At 46.7% G+C, this 16,011-nt stretch overlaps 1 protein-coding gene across 1 annotated transcript; it reads right to left on the reverse strand.

Moving 5' to 3' along the window:
• Positions 1-13,359: 13,359 nt before the first annotated feature.
• On the reverse strand, positions 13,360-14,325 carry LOC104358039 (olfactory receptor 14A16-like). The gene has a single exon (XM_032990717.2). It carries the CDS (start codon positions 14,272-14,274, stop codon positions 13,360-13,362), a length of 915 nt encoding a protein of 304 aa, XP_032846608.1. The 5' UTR covers positions 14,275-14,325.
• Between the last annotated feature and the right edge of the window lie 1,686 nt (positions 14,326-16,011).

A 16,011-nucleotide genomic window follows, 5' to 3' on the forward strand; every position in this document is an offset into this window, starting at 1 on the left:
GACTCTCTTCTGTACCACTGGATTATTCTTTAAACATACATTGCATTTTGCAGCAACTGATTTAGCCATCTCTAACATCCTTACTGATACTATGTGCCTCTTCAGGAATGTCACCAGGGCTTCTACACCCCAATGGCATTCCTGATATTTTACTTGTAGTATTTCCCTCATAATTAATGGGGGCCCAACAACCTGGCCTTCAGAGGTTGTCCACCATCCTTCTAAATTTTTCTTTGCATTTAAAAATTGAGCTAATTTCTCATCTTCCTTCGAGTATTCTGGTGGTTCCTTTGGGAGACTTACAGTTCTAGTAGGAATTATTGCCATTTGTAATGTTCGCTGTTGAGCTGCTTCCTTGGCAGCTTGACCTGCTAACCTATTCCCTCCTACTATTTCTGTATTTCCAGATTGATGTGCTTTACAGTGCATGATTGCTATTTGGTCCGGTTCCTGAACCGCCAATAACAACTGTAAAATTTCCTTCTGATGCTTAATATTTGCCCCCTGGGAGGACAATAGTCCTCGTTCTTTCCATAATGCTCCATGGACATGAACCACTCCAAAAGCCTATTTTGAATCTGTCCAGATGTTCACTTTCTTTCCCTTACTTAATTCCAATGCTCGTGTTAAGGCAATTAATTCTGCTTTCTGTGCTGATGTAGTGCTGGGCAGTGCATCTGCCTCTACCACTACTTCCAGTTGTTACCGCATATCCTGCTTAGCGAGTTCCATTCTGTACAAAGCTGCTGCCATCTGTAAACAGCTCCCATTCAGGATATTCGAGAGGGACATCCTTCAAATCTCCTCGACTAGAATATGTATGCTCAATAGTCGTTATACAATCATGTTCAGGTTGTTCTTCCTCCTGTGAAGCACTCAGAAAAAACTGCAGGATTTACAAGATTAGTTTTTTTCACAATCATGTCATCTTGCTCCGTAAGGATTAGCTGATATTTCATCATTCTGCTAGGGGACAGCCAACACCCCCCTTTTTGTTCCAACACTGTAGCAACCATATGCGGAACACAGATTGTGATGGTTCTTCCAAAGGTGAGCTTTCTGGCTTCTTGTATCAATATTCCTGTTGCCACTACTGCCCACCGGCAGGAAGGCCATCCTTTGCTCACCGTGTCCAGTTGTTTAGAAAAGTACCCCACAGGTCTCTTCCAGATTCCCATCCTCTGGCTGAGGACTCCCAGGGCAAGGTGCTGTCATTCATGGACAAACAACTGGAAATCTTTAGTTAAATCAGGTTATCCTAAAGCTGGTGCTGTCATTAAAGATCGCTTAAGCTTTTTAAAGGCCTCCTGTTGTTGTTGACCCCATATGAAAGGGGGTGGATTTTTGGGCCTCGTATAATGGCTTGGCGAAGAAACCATAATCCATAATCCAAAGACGACACCACCCGACCATTCCCAAGAAAGCTCTTAATTCGTGTACAGTCCGAGGTTCCGGAATAGCACAGATTGCTTCCTTTTGATCAGTTCCCAATCTTCTTTGTCCCTTTTAAATCTCAAAGCCCAAATATATCACTGTTTGGCTTGCTATTCAGGCTTTCTTCTTAGACACCTTATACCCATTAAGTCAAAAAAAAAAAAAAAATTAAAAGTTCAATGGCTACCTGTATACAGGCTGTCTTTTCTTCTGTAGCTATTAAGATGTCATCCACGTATTGTAAGAGTAGATGTTCTCATCGCAGAGTCACTGTCTTTTCATTTGTCCATATGTCTAGTTCTTTGGCTATTTGGCTACCGAAGATTGTTGGGCTGTTCTTATAATCCTTGGGGTAGTCGTGTCCAGGTTAATTGTACTTTACGCCCTGTTTGTGGGTTTTCCCACTCAAAAGCAAACAGCTTACGACTTTCCTGTTCCAGGGGTATGCAAAAGAAAGCATCTTTCAAATCAAGCACTGTGAACCACTGATATTTTTCATTAAGGGCTGTCAATAAGGTATATGGATACTACCGGGTGAATGTCTTTTACAATTTGATTTATAGCTCCCAAGTCCTGTACTAATCTATACTCACCTGTGGGCTTTCGGACTGGTAAAATAGGGGTATTATATTCTGACTCACATTCTTCTAAAATCTTATATTTCAAGAATTTGTCAATCAGCTTTTTAATTCCCTGTTTTGCCTCAGGTTTAATTGGGTATTTTTTGATCCTAACTGGTTTCGGTCCTTCCTTTAATTCAATTTTCACTGGTTGTGCCAGTTTAGATTTTCCAGGGACATCAGTTTCCCACTCCATGGGGACTACTGCATAACTCACTTCTGGGGGGATTTCTTGTATCTTTGGTTTTTCCTATATCATCAGAGTTTCCCCTGTTTTTGATTCTGGTATTTTTAACAACAATTCTCCATTTTCAAAAACTATCTGGGCATTTAATTTGGATAGCAAATCTTTTCCCATTAAGGGTACTGGACATTCTGTAAAGTACAGAAATTCATATGTTATGATTTTAGTTCCAAATTGTAAATTCAACGGTTGTAAGAATGGCTGGTTTTCCTACGTCCCTGTGGCTCCCACAATATTTACCATTTTAAATCCTATCATCCCCTTCTGTTTGTTCAGAACTGAGAACGTTGCTCCAGTGTCCACCAAAAATGTAACCTCGTTTTCTCCCAGTTTAACTGTAACCAGAGGCTCAGCTGGTTTCACCTCTGGTCCCCATCAATCTGCATACTCTTGTAGAATCATCACATTAGCTGCTGTTTGCTGACCATTTAATTTCCTTGGACAATCATTTTTCCAGTGCCCCTCCTTCTTACAAAAGGCACATTGATTTATTCCGAGAAGGGTTCTGACAGTCAATCTTCCTCTTCCCCCTTGTATTCCTCCCCTTAAAGGACCTCTTGAGATCTGTAAAAACAATTGCAAAAATGTAGTGTGTGCCCTTCTCTTAAATCAGCACCCTGGGATGATTGCCCAGTCGGATGCCAAGGTCCGGAGTCAGGTCCACGTTCAGGGAAAGGCAGTGGAATGGGGGGGTAGCTGGGAACTGCAGGAATTATTGGGGCAGTAGGAGCAATATCTAATTAAGGACCTGTTTCTGTATGTCCCCTTCCCTTCAGTGCCAAATGTTTAAAGCACATTTTGGTGGAAGTACATGCGAGGCAACGTTCCTGAACCTTTTTATCCTTTACCATTGTTGCCTTTCAGAGGCGTGGTGACCTGGTTCAGGAATGGCATGGCGACCAACCCCAGGCCGCTCGGGCCATCAGCTCACAGACACCAATGTGGTGGATGACAAATGGCGTTTTATTGAGGAATATACAGGCCTTATATAGCTTGGGTTTACAACGTCACTTCCGTCTGCTTACATCACAGCTACATTACTATTGGCTATCGGGCTATCAGAAAAAGGGGCCCTATCTTTCCGTACAACGTGATATCTTCCCACCACCAGGCCCTGACTACCTACATTTCCCCCCTCCCTATGCTAAATCAAGCAAGCTGATTTAATAAGTTACTTTAAAATGGATTTTAAAAAGTTACTTTAAAAAACAAGCCCAATGTTACTACTGAGTCAAATTCATAGATATTGCATGCGACAACAGGCATAAGACACATTGGGCGGGTGGCAATAGGGGAATAATTAGGAATGTCTAAATAACTAGGGATGACTAAGGACAATTGAGAAATACGTTCTTAAAGCAGTTGTTGACGTTCCACTAACATGATGTTAACCGTCTCTAACTGGTTCTTGACCAACGTCATGAGTTTATTCAGTATGCAGGGTCCAAAAACTAATGCCAATATGATCATTGCGATTGGTCCCATTAAGGTAGATATCAAAGTGGTTAACCACGATGAATGGCTAAACCATGATTCAAACCACCCTTGTTGGGCTTCCCTGTCTCTCTTTCTTTGAGCTAATCTTTCTCTTAATTTAGCCATCGAATCTCTAACCAGTCCGGTGTGGTCCACATAAAAGCAACATTCCTCTTTCAAGGCGGCACAAAGGCCTTCCTGTTGCATGAACAGGAGATCTAATCCCCGTCTATTTTGTAAAACAACTTCTGAGAGCGAAGAAAGGGATTGTTCCAAAAAAGTAATGGATTTTTTGATTTTGTCCAAATCTTCGTCGATGGCGGTTTGTAACTGAGCTAGGCCTTGTTGTTGGGTCACCAGGGAGGTCACTCCTGTGGTCGTGCCGGCTGCTCCCAGACCAAGCAGCATCGCTATCGTTACAGCTGTCAGTACTTCTCTTTTTTGAAATCTGCTGTTAGTTTCTCCCCAGTGATAGTACATCTCTTCTTCCGGATGGTATAAGATCCTGGGAACAATCAAAATTTGTATGCAAAAATCAACAGAGTCATTAAAAAGTTCAAGAGACACACAGGGGGTTACCCCTGTTTGGTGGCAAATCCACATCCCAGATGCGGACGGGATCGCCCATTTATGGGTTCTATTAATTACAACAGTTTTTACGCAAACAGCACTTTCCCAGTTTGCCAGTGTGATGTTACTAAAACACACACCCTGGCCTTTGACTTGGCTCAGGCTAATTCCTTTTCATGGTGTGTCCCATCTACACTGGGTCGGGCTGCTATCTGATGAATAGTCAAAGGGAGTATCGAGGGCAACACCCTCATAGAAAGGGGGATATACATCATAACATAACCAGCAAGAACTCGTAAGGTTCGGGTTTGACTGTTTCAGCGACCGGAAGGTAGCATCTAACACATTAAAAAATGGCTTGTTGGGCAAGAGGTGAAAATTCACATTTGATTTACTGAAAGGAACTATTTGCTTATTGTGCAGGGGGCTAGTTGGAATGGGGGTGGAGATCGGCAAGCTCTCTTTTCTCTGCTGGTTATCGTTTTTGATTACAACATTGGGACCAATCGCCGTACCGCTCTTCACTTCCTGTTTTTTGATAAAAAACAGTCCTCCTCTATCTGTACCGGATTCCCAATATCTAAAGCCCCAGGTTTTGCCAACAATCCATCCCAGGTCATTTTAATTACTTACATTCAATATAAGATATTCACACCATTCTTTACCCCTAGGTTTTGCCCACACTCGACTACAGTAGCCCAGCTGCGGTTGATTGTCGCGCCTGATACACTTATGCGGACCCCATGGCACCTTCAAGTATTTATCTGGCAATGGTGGCTTCCAGTCTGAGGCTACAGTTTCGCATCCCCAATAGGAACAATAATACTGATTGGGGGCGTTGCAGTAAGATTTGCCGGGATTAGAGCTAGGGCACATGTAGTACATCATATGTTTTAAACAGGGGTCTGTGGGGGTTAGATTGCAGGGGGATACCTGGAAGCTAGGGGGTCCTGGGGTAACAATCCTTTGTAATATCGTCTGATCCTCCCATCTCACCAACACCCATTCCCATGGTTGATGTTCATACAAGCCGCCGGCTAGCATTACGAGCCCCAAGATTAGAATCACATAAAGGCTTCGCCACCCCGCCCCCCGCAAAGGCTGTTTTGTTGTTGTCTGAAATCTGCCAGTGCGGAACTCTCAGGCTTGGACCAGGTGCTCGCCGACTCGTCAACTTCCCCCGGCACCGGGGTATATGGATTACAGGGGTGTCCGATGCGCCGGTCCTGTGAACAGAAGCTCACAGTTTTCATTAGTTTTATTCTGAAGGTCTGGTTTAATAGACTTAAGCGGACACCATTTGACTCTGCCATCTTTTCTGACAGCAGCATACCCTCATCCTGTTAGAACTAGTCTCCACCCTTGTTCCCATTCCCCCAACTCATTTCTAATTGTAACCGGTGGGCCTTCTTCCAGTGCTCGAGTGGCCCAGTGTTTCTGAATGGGGCTATTCACCTCTTCTCCCCTAGGGAATTGGTTCAAAGCTAACAAAGGGGTCATCAAAAGACGTGTTTGGTCTCTTGAAGGAATGGCATTAGTAAAACCTTCTGTTTTTGCCAAAACCTCCAATTTGGCTTTTAGAGTTTGGTTTGCCCGCTCAACTATGGCTTGCCCTGTACTATTATATGGGATACCATGTATTAGAGTAATACCCCATTTCAAAACGAATGCTTGGACTGATTTAGAAACAAAATTCGGGCCATTGTCTGTTTTAATTTGACTGGGGACACCTAGCCATGCCATGGCTGTCAGCCAATGTTGAATGGTTGCTTTAGAGTCGGTCTTGAAGTGCTGTGTGGCTACAATCACTCCACTATACGTGTCTACAGTTACCGCTAACCACTCTTGAGGCTTTAGCAGCTGACAAAGTGTAAAATCCGTTTGCCACACCTCAGAAGCTTTAAGACCTCTGGGATTAACTCCAGTGGACCACAGTGGCGCTTTCTGACAGTGGGGGCACGTAGCTACTACGTGTTTTGCGTCCGCAACCGAAATCCCACATGTCTTCACTAGTGCCTTTGCTCCAATATGAAGAGACTCGTGTAACTGACGGGCGTCTCTCAGCGTCCACAGTCCTTTTGCAGCGGCATCTGCTTTGTCATTACCGGTTTGAAAAAACCCTTTGATTGGGCTATGGCTATTAACATGGATAACTGATATGGTGCCTTTTCGGGAAGAAAGCTCTTCTTCTAGCATCAATGCTGTTGCAGATATTGACACACCGGGTCCCGACATGGCTAAACAAAGTTTAGCCACGAACATTGAATCAGTCACAATGTCAAGGTGTTCCGTTGGGAACAGTCCGCATGCTAGCACTACCGCTGTTGCTTCTAGCTGTTGGACTGAAAGTGCACGATCGATCATTTTAACGCAGTGCCATTCTCCTTCTGATTGCCATACTGCTGCCGCGGTTGAGGTTGCTGAGGATGCATCTGTAAAAACCGTTGGTCCCTGTTGGGGTCGGTCCATGATTTTCTGTGGAAGATCGATGTCAACAATTGCCAACATTTGAGTCTAAGGGGGCTTTTCATCGTAGCGGATCTCTCCCCCAAATCTGACGAGGGCTATAGCCAAGTACTCTGACATCGCCACTGATTGTGTTGGAAGCTGTTTGCAGAAGGGTAGGTATGTTCTGGCAGGTTCGATGCCTAGATGTCTTAGGGCAAATTTTCTACCTTTCACGATGAGGTTGCCAAGACACTCAACTCCTGGAGAGAATGCATGTGACGGTTTCCCCAGGACTATCCATTGTATTGGTCGTGCTTTTTCTGGGGGACCCTGGGCTAATGCCCCTACCCCCCCTTTTTCCGTGAAGTGTACATACAGATCGAGCAGTGCATCTGGGTTCCATCTGGCGAGTGTGCTTGACGATACCTGTTGCTCGATAAAATCAAGAGAATTCATTGCTTCCGTCGTCAGAGTTTTTCGCTCCCATGGGTTCTTTCCTTTTAGAAGATCATACAAGGGGACCATGGTCTCGGGAGGGATCAGGACGACATTGTGGAGCCATTGCAAGGACCCCACCAACTGTTGCATATCATGGAGCATCTTGATGTGCCGACGGATTTTTATTTGGGGAGGGGTTACGTAGGAACTTGTGATCCCCACTCCCAAAAAACTCACACATGGTCCTCTTTTAACTTTCGCACTTGCAATTTCAAACCCATTTGTTTTTAGAGTTTCTGAGATCGTTGACACTAGCTGGTCCACCTGACCCCTGGACAGCGCGGCGATCAAAATATCGTCCATGTATTGGATGATAGTCGCAGTCGGGTTGTTGTGTCGAACCGGTGCCAGAGCTCGATCCACTGTAATCTGGCAGATAGTAGGCGAATTCACCATTCCTTGGGGTAACACTTTCCATTGAAAGCGCAAATTGGGGCGTTGGCTGTTTGGAAACACAACAGAAAAGGCAAACCGTTCCTTGTCTTCCTCATGCAGGGGTATCGAAAAGAAAGTCCTTAATATCGAGGACGGCGCAAGGCTGTCCCTCTGGTATCATAGAGTTCATAGGTAACAGCGTTTGGACAGGGCCCATTGGTTGAATTCTCTTTTTTACTTCGCACAGGTCAGTCATGGAGGAGGCGAAACCCTTTGCTGGATCGTTTGGGTATTACAAAAACTGGGGTGTTCCATGGGCTAGTAGAAGGTTCAATATGGCCTTGTTGTAGTTCGTGATCAATTAGCTCAAGAAGTGCATCCATTCGAGGCTTTGACAGGAGCCACTGCTCGACCCACACCGGGTCTGACGATTTCCATATCAGTCTGATCGGTGGAAGCGGGTGTGCGGCAGTGGCCCTCACGGTAAATTTGTCACCCTAGCTTTCAATAAGACTAGAGCATCCCTTCCCAACAGGGGTGGAACACCTGGCATGACATATGGGAAGAGGGTAATAGTTTTTTCTGGTCCTTTTTCAGTGTGAACCGTTATTGCTACCAACTGGGCACTCTTCCGAGCCCAGGTTAGTCCTCCGACTCCACCCACCAGGGGGGCGTTTTCCAATTTCCAATGTGGGGGCCAATTTGTCTCAGGGATAACTGTAACATCTGCTCCGGTGTCAATCAAGAAGGGAACATTAATGGTGGTATCATTTGAGGTATTATAAAGGGAACAGATCCCCCACACCACTGTTGGGTCGTCACACTTTACTGCCAGGGCCACCCTGGGGTCTCGCCCCCAAAGGGTGGTCTTTGCTGCCCCTGATATAGGGGAGGATTCGGCTGGATCATCGGTTGAACCATGGAGTTGGTTGCTTCTCGAGGGGGAAGTGGGTTTTGGGACCTCGCCCCATCCGGGGTTGACATAATTGTTGATCGGCATAGAGTTGGGCCGCCTTGTGTTCCAGGTGGGAGAGGGCAGTGCGCGGCCCAGGTGCCCTCTCCCCTTCCCATTTCCCTGACTTTTAGATCTGCACTCCTTGGTGAAATGTCCTTTCTTTCCACAGGCCCAACACGGTCCTCTGGGCCAGTTTTGGCGCGAAGGGAGTGCTGTTGACAGGTTCCCCAATCGAGTGCAATTCACTGAGACGTGACCCGCCTGGCCACATTTAAAACATGCCATCACATTAGCAATTGCAGTGCAAACAGCTGCCTGGATTGGGGCTAAATGCTCTTCCTTCGCGACATGCTTAATCATGTTCGTGATGCTTGACCCCACTGGCAATGATCGCAAGATTTCTTTAGTTGCCGAATTACACTGCTGGCGTAGGCACTCTGCTACAACTGGGCCTTTTGATTCTGCAGGTAGGGACGAGGAGTCGACCGCTGCTTGGAGGCGATCCACAAAATGTGTGAAGCTTTCGCTTTCATTTTGCTTTATTGTGGCCCATGGCGGTGGTTTGGCTATGACTCTAGAAGCTGTACGAATAGCTTCTCTGGCCGCACGAGTAGTTGTAAAAACCTCATGGGCCCACAAGCCCTGGGCTTGCGCCTGTGGGGTAATCATTGTTGGGTCTGTACCCATTAACCGTTGCAGGCTGGAGCCATGTAGCGGGTGATCCGCCCCGGTTACTTGGACTAGCTGCCTTGCACAGTTATCTTCCCATTCTTGTTTGAAAACAATCATCCCTGCCCCATCAAAAATCAGTCTACAGGTTTGTTTTATATCAAATGGGAACATGTCGTCTCCCCCAAAGACACTGTCTATGAGGGCAGAGACCATGGCAGAATTAAGCCCTTTATCCGCAATTGCTTTAACAATCACTTGTATATCCTTAGGGTTTATTGGTGAGTAAACCCTCTGTCCCCCATCCGTCACTCGGACCGGGAACACCAGCGGGGTTGAAGGGGCCCAGTCGGCGCATGCTATCTTGATCTTCCTCCAGTCTGTGAGAGGGAGTTGTTCCCCTTGTGGCTCTTCTTTAATTTGGGTGGAGGTGTGCTGGCTTTTAGCCCTATCCACCCTTCTTCCAATCCTCACTCCCCTTTTTGCTGCAAGCCGCTCTTCCCAGCTACTGTCTGAGTCGGAGCCGGAACAAGACTGACTGGTCACTGCCGGATTCCAGTCCCTTTTCGTTGGGCTCCGGCCCCACCCACTTCCCTTGCAGGCGGGCTGTTCCCTCCCTCTTGACTCTCCCTCATTCTCCTCCCCTTCCCTTTCACGCACGCTTGTTAGTTCTAGCACTTCCTCCCTTTTCCCGCCGAAAACATCTTTGCCCCGCCCTTCCCTCTTGTGCTCGGCGCCATTTTGAGGCACATAGGGTGGTGGTGTGGGCCAGACTTCCCCAGATTCTGATTTCTCCGCGGCTCCCCTAGCTTCCTCCGTTAGCCCGCCCCAAAAGGACTTTGCTCGTTTCTCCTCCTCCGTAAGTGGGTCAGGGTTTGGGGATTGGGGGGGTGCATCGCTCTCCCGCAGGTCCTTAGTCTCGGCAGGATTGTCACTATCTGGAGGGCACGAAGTCTGTGTAGCCGTCCCGACTCCCAATTTCGGGGTGGTTTGCAAACAGTCCCTTGCCGCCCTCCAGGTCTCCTGCTCTTGCAAGGCCTTCTGTAAGGCCTGTACAAGTTTCCCACTACCCGAGAACATTGTCTCCTCGGCTAATGCTTTAGTGCATTTATCCCACACTTCAGGGTGGAGGATATCGACCGGCTGGTCAATGACCCCAATTTTTAAAAGTCTCTCTACAGCGAGAGTAAAATCTTTGGGTTTACAATCAATACCCCACTGCTTATGAATTTGTAATACGACCTTCACAAGGGCTTCCATCCTCCTTGTTGGTCTGGGAGCGTCGTCCCCGCCGGGCTGGTCCTGCCGCTCCGGCCGCCGTTCACCCGATTCCAGGAGATTCCTGGGTTTTGGCACCGCTTGTTGCCTTTCAGAGGCGTGGCGACCTGGTTCAGGAACGGCACGGCGACCAACCCCAGGCCGCTCGGGCCATCAGCTCACAGACACCAATGTGGTGGGTGGCAAATGGCGTTTTATTGAGGAATATACAGGCCTTATATAGCTTGGGTTTACAACGTCACTTCCATCTGCTTACATCACTGCTACATTACTATTGGCTATCGGGCTATCAGAAAAAGGGGCCCTATTTTTCCGTACAACGCGATATCTTCCGGCCGCCAGGCCCTGACTACCTACATACCATAAGAGACATCATTTGATTAATCAGCCCACATTCTTTTTGCCACTCTGTTTTTTCTCGCAGATAAAAGAACAGATCTACATATGGAACCTCATCCCATTTTTCTTCCCTTTTACAAAATAACATTAATTGCAAAATAGTATTATAACTTATGGTCCCATTCAGGGGCCACATTTCTCTGTCTTCTAATTTATACAATGGCTATTCATGATTACAAAATTCAGTATTTTTTCACTTTTACTTAATTCATCATGCATCTCTTTCCAGTGAGCTAAAAGGCAACCTAAGGGAGTGTTTCTTGGTATAGAACTCTTACTCCCTCTCCCTTCTTTAAACAGGTTTGAAAATTTAAATGCCATATTAAACCGACTGTATACATTTTTTTTTCCTCTTCTTCTTTTTTTTTTTTTTTTTTTTTTTTTTTCTCCTTTCACTTCGCTTATCTCGGGTTGCACCCCTCATGGGATAACAGAACCATTTCAACAGTGTTTCATTGTTTCCTGTATTACCAAAGTTACAAAGTTACAAGATTCAGAAGCACAGAAATTACAGAATCTGAAAGATACAATTTCTCGTATCAAGACCAGAAAGTACCGATGTGAACACCGAAGTGTTCCTGACCAGATGTATACCAGTGAGGAAAGTTCCCGGGAGCGCCCAAGAGAGCCCTATTCTCAAGGAGTCCTGCGGGCCTGGCTCCTTTAATTCCCTTTCACCACTGACACTGATGCTGTTGCAAATACCTTAATAATATAGTTTGAATCCTAGAATATCATTTTGATTTTAGTTTAAAAAATGACTTTGATTTAAAATGGAGTTATAGCAGTTATGACAACATAAGGTACGTTGAGGCCCTTAGGAACAGATAACTAGTATGGTGTTTGCTTTAATCACTATAGGAATCGTTATTAATTAGTATGGTGTTTGCCTTAGTCACTATAGGAATTGTTATGGACTCTGAATCAAAACAGTGGGTACTGATTATGGATCTTGAGTTAAAATGACTATGTAACCATGACTATGTAACCATGACTCTGCTGAAAAAGTGTATAAATATGTGGTGTTTTGTACCTGTTGCTGAACACATCTTTGGCCGAGTTATCCCCCATGTTCCCCAGCGCTGGAATAAAGAAGTGCCTGCTTATCTGCTGTGTGTAGATAAGTTCTTTCGCAATTGCTTTCAGTTTCAGATTGGCTTTCAGTTACATCATCTTATCTATATTCCTATTTTACAGAAATCATTGGTCATCTTTACTGATTGATTTAAATAGAATGGGGGGAGAGCAATGATCAGCACATTCATGTTATTTCCTGGGAATTATTATCATATGCAAATGTCTCTAACCCATGCGTGGTTATGCTGGATGGAGGTCCTCTGGTGGTCGTCGATAGTCTTCCTCACTGTGTCCGCTGATTGAACTCCATCCTTGCGCATGCTCACTCCACCTTTGGTTAATGTTCACCTCTTCCTTGGCCGATCTTCCCAACCAAACCAGTTTTCCTCTGGTACCTGTTGTTTCAAGTCAAGATCCATAACCAGTACCCATTGCGTTAATTCAGAGTCCATAACGATTCTCATAGTGTTCAAGGCACACAGCATACTAGTTGCTTAATCCTAAGGGCCTTAGTGTACTTTATATTCTCATAGCTACTGTAGCTTTATGTTAAGTCAAAATCATACTTTTAAACTAAAATCAAAATAATATTCTAGGATTCAAACTGTTTTATTAAGGTAACTGCAACAATATTATGATTCTTCACATACTTTTATACTAGTTCCTAGATGATGTGCTACAAACTATTTGGTTTCTTCAGAACATGCCAAAGACTGATTGGCTTACACTCCACACTGTGCATTCACCGACTGGCTAATGCCAAAGGCATCTTTCTAAGCACCCACTTTATCTACAACAATCTATATTGAACAGAGACAATAGTTCCTCTTTTACCGGGTGATTGTTTTTTACAGCCTCACCCACCCATGATTCTTATGTAAATATCGAGCCAGCACTCTGTTTCTTCTAAACAAAGTTCTTATCTTTCCCAAGGCCTGTGGCTGACAAGTTCCAGCACGTCTCCTTCTATCAATTGTGCAGTGCTGAGGGGTTTGCTGAGAGCAGCCAAACCCTGCCCCACACCCTCCACTGCACACAGGCACCATCCCGGTAGCTCCAGAGAAGTTCTCAAAGGAAGGAACACAGGAAAGTCACTACAGGCTTACTTGGTTTGTTTAAACACACAGACAGTATGACTCCTTATTTACACAGATATTTGTCAACAGAATTTGAATACAACCATAATTAAAAATGACATTAAAATTACATTTAAATGTGAATGATATTCTGCAAAGTAAACCAAAACAAATACAAATGAATCCCACAAAAAAACCCCAAGAAAATTTCAGGATTTGGACTTGTTCTTATGAATTACATTATGAGTGATTTGAAGGAGATAACAAGCAGTTCATTGCTTTTGGAAACCATCCAGTCAACAGTTTCCACAGTGCCTCTTTGAGCTCCTTGTTCCTCATGCTGTAGATGAGGGGGTTCACGGCTGGAGGCACCACCGAGTACAGAAATGAGACCACTAGGTTCAGAGATGGGGAGGAGATGGACGGGGGCTTCAGGTAGGCAAACATGCCAGTGCTGATAGAGAGGAAGACCACAGCCATGTGAGGGAGGCACGTGGAAAAGGCTTTGTGCCGTCCCTGCTCAGAGGGGATCCTCACCACATCCATGAAGATCTGCACATACGATACAACAATGAAAACAAAACATCCAAATGCTAAACAGGCACTAACCACAAGAAGCCCAACTTCCCTGAGGTAGGAGTCTGAGCAGGAGAGCTTGAGGATCTGGGGGATTTCACAGAAGAACTGGTCCACAGCATTGTCTCCGCAGAGTGGTAGGGAAAATGTGTTGGCAGTGTGTAGGACAGAATAGAGAAATCCAGTGCCCCAGGCAGCTGCTGCCATGTGGACACAAGCTCTGCTGCCCAGGAGGGTCCCATAGTGCAGGGGTTGGCAGATGGCAATGTAGCGGTCATAAGACATAACGGTGAGAAGAAAATACTCTGACGATAGCAAAAATAGAAAAAGAAATACTTGTGCAGCACATCCCATGTAGGAGATGTCCTTGGTGTCCCAAAGGGAATTGTCCATGGCTTTGGGGAGAGTGGTGGAGATGGAGCCCAGGTCGAGGAGGGAGAGGTTGAGGAGGAAGAAGTACATGGGGGTGTGGAGGTGGTTGTCGCAGGCGATGGCTGTGATGATGAGGCCGTTGCCCAGGAAGGCAGCCAGGTAGATGCCCAGGAAGAGCCAGAAGTGCAAGAGCTGCAGCTCCCGCATGTCTGCAAATGCCAGGAGGAGGAACTGGGTGATAGAGGTGCTGTTGGAATTTTTTTCGCTCCAGGTGTGGAAGTTGAAGGAGGAGAAGGCCATGACAAGTGAGGCTATTATCTTTCTTTGATGTAACTTTAATGTACTCCTTTTTGCCAGCTCATATTTGTGGTCTGCTGAGTGCGGGCATGTTCTGTGAAGAGGCAGAAATAATCATCTTGCACATTGCTCTCAGCCTGAACATGGGGGAGCCCTGAGAGACAAAAGGGCTCCCTGTACCCTAGAGCAGGGTCAGGAGAGCTGCTCTGCCCACGAGTGACTTGCTCGTCACCACTGAGGATGCTCTGTGCTGACAGATATTTCCTCTGGAGGATGATCTCCCTAACACCACACTTAAAGAAGAAATTGAACTTCTGTAAGTGTAGAATATTCCATATTGAAAGACATGTTCTCTAAACTGTTCTCTCTTTCTCTGTACAGGTGAGCAGAGAGGGATACAGTGCACTGGCCTGGCTCTCAGCTGCCTGAAGCTGTCCCTGCCAGGACCAGTTCCTCTGTCCCCATGTCACCTCCCTGTCACTGCTCCCAGCCCCCATCCCACCTGTTGTGTTCTCATCTCTTCCCTGCAGACTAATCCTGGCAACACTGACACTGCCCAGGGGCAGCTCCCTCTTCCCAAGTCCTAAGCAGGAAATCAGACATATCCTTAAGACTCAAGCAATTGTGATGCTGGTGCTGTCTGTAGATAAAGGAGTGGGTGAAGGCACTTTATGAGGTTTCTGGCAGATCTGCTCATCCTTCAGTGTAATGTTTCAGGAACCTCAGTGAATTACCCAAAGTTGATAGGCCACTTTCCCTGTCCCTTGAAAAAAACTCAGATCAGAGATCCTGGAAGTAACCTCATCTATGAGGTAGATCCTGTCCTGATCTTCAAATGCCAATGTCCTAGAGGTGATCTGGAGCTGTGAGCATCCTTGATCCACGCAGCAGCCTCTGGAGAGCAGAAGGAGCTTGCCCTGGCGGGGGTCTCTACTTCCCCCCACAGCTTCTCCCCACAGAACCGTGGGGAGCTCCCCGGGCAGGCTGAGTGCTGACCCTGGCAGGAGGCAGAGTCCCTGCCCCAGCACACAGCCCCCTGGGGATCAAGGACCCTGCTGGGAAGGACAGCCCTGGGTACCCCTGCCTGCACACCCGGCTGCACACCCCTGCAGCCGGCCCCGCCAGAAGGCAGCCCTCATGCCCTGGCCCTCGCAGGGGGCACCAGGGAAGCCCTGCCGGGGAGCAGCTCCTCCTCCTCCTCCTCCTCCTCCTCTAGGCAGGAGGCAGATTCCTGGCGGCTCTGCCGCCTTCCCCAGATCCCTCCCCAAGCTGCAGCTGCATTGCCCTGCACCCCCAGACTTACTGTGGCCAGGGCCCTGACGCTTTCTCCTCCTCGGAGCTCTCAGCAGCCTCCCAGCCCAGGCTGCCTTGAAGCTGTGTGTGCCTCGCTGCTCTGCCCTGGGTGCCTGCAGGCAGTGCCCTCAGCTCTGCTGCGCTTTGCAGAGGAGCTGCTCCTGGGCAGAGCTGTCTCTCTGCAGCGCTGCCCACTTGCCAGGAGCTCCCTGCGGCCCAGGAGCCCGGCCCAGCTCAGCACCACAGCAACAGCCCAAGGCAGTTTAATGACCCCTCAGGAGGGTTTGGTGCCAAGTCCATGAACCTCAGGCACAGAGAAGAACCTGTAAGAACCTCTGAAGAAGTCAGAGTTAA

Source organism: Tyto alba, unplaced genomic scaffold, assembly GCF_018691265.1.
Source record: "Tyto alba isolate M040663 unplaced genomic scaffold, T.alba_DEE_v4.0 Super-Scaffold_24, whole genome shotgun sequence".
NCBI lineage: Eukaryota > Metazoa > Chordata > Aves > Strigiformes > Tytonidae > Tyto > Tyto alba.